Source organism: Nyctibius grandis, chromosome 5 (assembly GCF_013368605.1).
Source record: "Nyctibius grandis isolate bNycGra1 chromosome 5, bNycGra1.pri, whole genome shotgun sequence".
Taxonomy (NCBI): domain Eukaryota; kingdom Metazoa; phylum Chordata; class Aves; order Nyctibiiformes; family Nyctibiidae; genus Nyctibius; species Nyctibius grandis.
The window spans coordinates 28239484-28245483 of NC_090662.1; the positions used below are offsets into that span (position 1 = coordinate 28239484).

Below are 6000 nucleotides of genomic sequence, written 5' to 3' on the forward strand. Positions count from 1 at the left end.
CTTCATAAAGTATCGTGCTCATCTACAAAAGTCTTGTATGACTTGACAAAGCTACCCAATGTAAAGCCTATAAATATAGAAGTTTAATAGTCACAGAAGAACACTATGTTCCTTATTTCAAGTGTAATATCTCTATACAACATAAACTACACTATAGCTCTGACTGATTTGGGAACAAACATTACCCTTACACCATCAAAACCTTACCAGCTATTCCAGTTCATTTGCTGGCTAGCGACAGGGCAGAATGAAAGTTATTAGATTATCATGTTACAAGGTGACAGCAGAAAGTGACATAACTGTGACATTACAGGTGTAGATGTTCACAAGACCCCATGTAAGTCTGCCAGTCTCAATTCAAGAGATCTGAGCTTTTTTCTCTGCCAGGTTTTACACTACCCCGTTTCTTGACCTTTATGCCCCTAACTTCTACGCTTTTCATTGTTATCTTGCATCTCCACAAATTGCTTTGTGACCTCTTTCAATTTTATTCTCTTGTCTCTTCTTGCCCTTGTCCCTACTTTACTTTTGCTTTTGCTACAATTAATACTGATAAAACAGTAATTTGACATTTTAAATCAGACAGTCTAGTTTCTGGCAGAGTGCATGCTGTTATTCTAGAGTCATCTTCCTCTCTCTCCTCTCTCTCTCTCTTTCAGCCTTTATCTCTTTCTTGCTCTCTCTTTCTCTCTCTCTCTTCCCTTCCTCCTTTCTTCCTTTTCCTTCATTTCTTTCATATAACATCTCTATGTACAACTATGTACTACTTGAGTTGCACAGTCAGGAACAGTTAATAGGTGGGATATCCTTGGAGGTTAAAATGTAGTAATATTTGAAGTCACTGGCACTCTGCACAGGAAAATGTAATCTATGTTTTTTTAAAGATATTTTAATTGCTCAGCAATCATGCAGAACTGAGAAATATAGCTCTGCTTCCAAGATAATAAATCCCCAAACTGCAAAGGTTGCTTACTCAATACCCTTGCTATCTAGCAACATATGAGAATGACACCAAGACTCAAAAAGTCAACTTTATGTTAATCTATTATTCAGTATTAGCTTTCATGTATTTTGGTAATATTTCATGTAACCTGCTGTGTGCTACTGTCATTTAAAACATAAAGACTTCGTCTAGCTTTTATGCTACAAGAAAAAAGTTGTTCGTATAGAGTCCATTTATATAGCCCTAATTCAGTTAAAACTAAAATTGAAAATGAACAGGAGCTCTGTATTAGTAAACGGATGAGAAGCTTTAGCACAGAGCAAAGGTAGCACTACCAATTACAATCAGCTTTCACTGACCCTTGCTGCTTTTCCTTGTAATTTCCCTCTCTTTTTGTGTAATTATTCCATCAACTAAAGAGAGTTCAAAGCTTGTATTATGTTAATTCTATTTAAATTATTCACATATATTTAACATTTAAACATAACCTTTATATGGTTATCATGATGTTATTAAAAGGACATCATCTAGCTAATGCATTGATTAAAGATTTCCCAGAAATTTGTAATGTCTGTCATATCTGAACTTATCATATCTGAACCTCTGAGGGTGAAACTTTGGATCTCTGTGCAACCTGCTCAGAACTTCCTCTGTGCAAACTACCTTGAAAAAGAAGTCAAGTATGAGTGTATTCTTTTTAACCCTTTTTCTTCCCCTCAGGACCTAACTATTCTATGGCTGTGTACTTGAAAATAGGTTCTTAGGCTCTATTCAGAGAAATTTTTAATGATGTTCAAATCTCAGCAGTACTTGTGAAGATTTTACTCAGAATAATATCTCAAAACCTGAAACTATAGAATAATACTAATGTTTTCTTTTTGTGAAAGAAACAACCAAATCATATCAATGCCAAAGAGATACCATACCCACATCATAATCATTGCAAACTGGCCATAAAAGTGAAGCCAAAATTATGTTCAGTACCATGGACAAGTACTGCCCAAACTGTCCACGACTGCGAAAACCACTTAGTCAAAAAACACCTTTCATTACAAAAAACACAGACCAGCTCTTGCTCTTTTATAATAAGATTATACATTCTAAATATTGGTAAATTCTTAAGACCTGATTTGTTGAAATCATCACAGTTCTAATTAAGAATATATGGCAAAAAGTATCAGCATCAGAAAACACAGGACTATGGAACTTGTTAGCATGTATAACTTAATCGTTCTGCTAGCTTGTCCCTTAATTTGTCACTACCAGAAGAAAATGAAAACCAAAAAAACTCAGGAACCTTAAAAGCAGACTAAAATCCCCAAAGCTCTTGTCACTCCTTTTTAGCATAACTTGCCCTTAGAAGTAGTATGAAATATTTACAATGCACTATATTTATCTTCATTTGTTATATCATGCTGAAGATAAAAGCCCTGTATAAAAAATGGTGGCATAAGACAGCCCCTTTATCTTTTTCAATATTTTGTATGTGCGTTTCCCAACTAAATTACAATTGCACATAATAAATCTTTTTCATAGTAGTTTAATAATGCACTTCCATTTTGTTAAATTTAGAATTTATACATGTTTCATAAATCTCAACAGTCCCAATGAGATGTGGCAAAATGTTTGACTAATAAAATAATGGGTTTTGCCTTCATGAAAGTGAAAAGTTTGTCTTTAAATATCTGCAATTATTAAATAACTAGACAGTTTCTAAGGAATCAACAAATTTTCAGTTTCATAGATGATACTCTACAGCTCAAAATTAAGAACATGGCAAAAAATCGTCTTCTCAAATTAGTCAACCTTCTAAATCCCTGTTATAATTACAGAAAAATGCATTTTACAACTTGGTGCACAGAATCAGCTGATACAATATGACTCTGGTGTCGGAGACTTTATAAAATAACACTATCTTTCATCTTTCCACTAAACTGCATTGGAGTCTAATGTCACCAATGGTATTTTTAAACTCCTAATTCTCTGAAATAATTTATATTGCCATTAGAATCATGTTTTAAGACATATGCTTGACCTGTCACATGTCTCACACTTCCACAGATCATCTTCCAGAGTCTGTCACCAGCCAATGTAACTTGATACTTGTCATTTACAAGCTACAGGTCCATGGAAATCAAAGGAAATTTACCCAGTGTCTCAAATAACATCAGGAATTTTTGTGAAGATTAAACCTGTTTTATTTTCATGAAAACAAATCACTCTGTAATACCAAACTCAATATCCAACTCTATATCAATACATCACTTCAAACAAAATGGCAGATCCACATACTTTTGTGCACTATCAAATTAAAAGATCGCACTTGGGTTCTCCTTATAATTATCACTACTTTAGCAACAGTGTAACAAGTCCTCTTAGCAAACACATTGCTCTATAAAAAAACACTGATAACTCACAGATAATTCATAAAATATTCCAATTTCTCTATCCAAAACCAAATAAAATGTTAGAGAAAATTACAAAGAACCCAAAGAGTTTCAAGATTTTTGGTTTGTTTCGTTTTGTTGTTTGCTTTTTCAGTTTATCCGCAGTTTTGGGGTTTGGGTTATTTTAACTTCAGCAACATTTTTAACTCACTTGCATGTGTAAAACATTTTGAAGGAAGTGATGAGTCGTATTCATAAAGTTCTGTAACAAAAACTTACCCTTGCATTTTTTCTATCAATATTTTTTTAAATTGAGTATTTTCCATTCATGCCAATACACTTGTTGAAAAGTTGGCTGTAACCAAACACCAGCTGCACTTACCCCAGTGTTGTCATGGTGACAATGGTGTACCAGAAGGCTGCAGGGATGCTGGTGAACTTGCTGGCTGATGAACCTTTCTCTGCATAGTACATGACTGTGGCAAAGATGATGATGGCCATAGTGAGTGAGAAGAGGAGGAAGCCTAACTCCGAGGCACAACTTTTCAGGGTATAGCCCAGGATGCGCAGCCCCTGTGAGTGGCGGGAAAACTTAAAGATCCTGAAGACACGAAAGACTCGTAGTGTCACAAATGCACCACTGACATCCTCATTATCTGTCATCACCAGGCCAATGTAATATGGCATGATGGCGACCACATCAATGATACTCATGACACTGCGGACGAATTTGTAGCGACTAGGAGCCGCCAGCAGACGTAGGAGATACTCAACTGTGAAGATCATCACACAGGCAGTATCCAGACAGAAGAAAGCCACAGCATAGCGCTCTCCACAGGGTAGCTCTTTGATGCGACCTGGGCTTACCCCGCAGGGCACTGTCTCCACCACATTGGCAATAACAGAGACAGCAATAAAGAAACCAGTGACATAGTAGAAGACCAGAGCCAGTGTACTGGTGTGTGGGTTTTCAAAGGCCCGCCACATCCTCTGCCGAGCTGTCATTGAGGGCAGGGAGCTCTCAGCTGCATGATCCTGATCGGCATCATCCTGCAGGCGCTCAGCATTCTCACGCCGGCGATCCTTGTACTCCTCATAACAGCAGTCGCCAATGATCTCAGGGATGATGCCAAAGAAGGCCAGCTCCTCATCGTAAGCTGAGATGCACTCCTGGCGGGGATAATGAAGCTTCCCGGTACGGTAGAAGTTGAGAATGTGGCGGAAAATGTCAGGGTCCCGATCAAAAAAGTACTGCTGCGTCTCAGGGTGGTAGAAGAAGTCCCGCTCCGAACTGCCCAACAGAGTGTCAGGGTAACGCTCTAAGGTGTCCAGCCACGTCTGGAACTGGATGCCACTCACATTCAGCACAATTAGAGAGTCCTGGCTTCGCTTCCTCTCCTGCCGCGGAGCAGCTGGCATGGGAGCTGTGGCCACTGGCATCCATCCTATGGCCGCTGCCCTGGCAAAGGGTAACCAAGCTGCTACTCCTGCTGCCATGGTCCCAAACACCTACTACAGCTAAGGGAGTCAATCTAGAGACAGCTCTGGTACAGCCACTAAAATAGAGAAGGAAAAGAAAAATACAAACGCTCACACATTTTCGAGGCAACAGAATTTCTGAACTTTGTTGTGATTTTCAGTATTAACTGAAAACCTTTTTGCTTCCTTTTTGTCTCCCATTTTTGATCCCAGAATATCCTTTCCAGGGACTGGTTAGCCAGTTAGGACCATAAATCAGGGCACTTGGAAATCAACGTATTCCAAGCAGCTACTCTAGCAGCCAGATCCTTTGGATACACGGTCCGTGAGAGGCCCCTGGATGGAAGCAACGGTCCACAAAGCACTAACCCCGGGAGCCGGCTAGTAGCTCTGGTGCAGAGGCGCAGCCACCTGGAAGGCGATTTTCTTCCACGCGCGATGCAGCCAGTCCCCCCACGCCTGCTCCGCTCCGCTCCCCGCCCGCTGCCGGAGCCGCGCCTCGGCCGCCAGCGGAGCCCTCCCCGGGCGGGCTGCAGCGGGGCCGCCCGGCGCCGCCGCCCGCTCGCCGTGGTGAGGCGGAGGGGAAGGGCCGGGCGGGCCGCCCTCCGCCCCCCGCCCCCCGCCTCCCCCTCCTCAGCCGCAGCTCTGGAGCAGCAGCGGGACGAATCCTCTCCCCGACCTTGATCGCCGCCCCGGGGACTCCTCCTGACCCCAGCTCAGGGCCGGGGGAGCCGGCGGGGCAGGGGGGGGAGCTCCGGGCGGCAGCATTAAACTTTAAGGCAAGTTTTGCATGTAGGAAATGCGTTGAAGGGCAGAGGGGCGCCGGAGAAGGGGCGCCGGGAGGGGGTAGCGCCCCAGAGAAAGGAAGCGGGCGGAGGGGAGTCTCCCCGGGACGGGGCGTCGGGGCAGGGACAGGGGCTGACCGGAGCGAGGAGACCGGGGCCGGGCAGAGCCGCGGTGGCTGTGGCGGGGGTAGGAGCGGGGTCTTTGGAGGCACCCACAGGAGGTGGGATGCATGGGGCATCCTCGGGAGCGGCCGAGGGGACGGCGAAGGGCGAAGCCGGGGGAGCCTGGCCCTGGAGCGGGCTAGGGGCTCACCGGCGGCGGGGGAGGCCGGGGCAGGCGGGGGGCCGCGGAGGCGGGCGCGGGGCAGGGGCGAGGGGTTCCGTAGCGGTCGGCGGTGGATCATAT

General features: G+C 43.6%; 1 protein-coding gene across 1 annotated transcript in view; it reads right to left on the reverse strand.

The window, feature by feature from the left end:
* Positions 1 to 4827, reverse strand: part of KCND2 (potassium voltage-gated channel subfamily D member 2) — a 284091-nt gene extending 279264 nt beyond the window's left edge. The window contains exon 1 of the mRNA XM_068401616.1: positions 3713 to 4827. Within this exon, the coding sequence (XP_068257717.1) occupies positions 3713 to 4827 (1115 nt within the window). The remainder of the gene's footprint in view (positions 1 to 3712) is intronic.
* Between the last annotated feature and the right edge of the window lie 1173 nt (positions 4828 to 6000).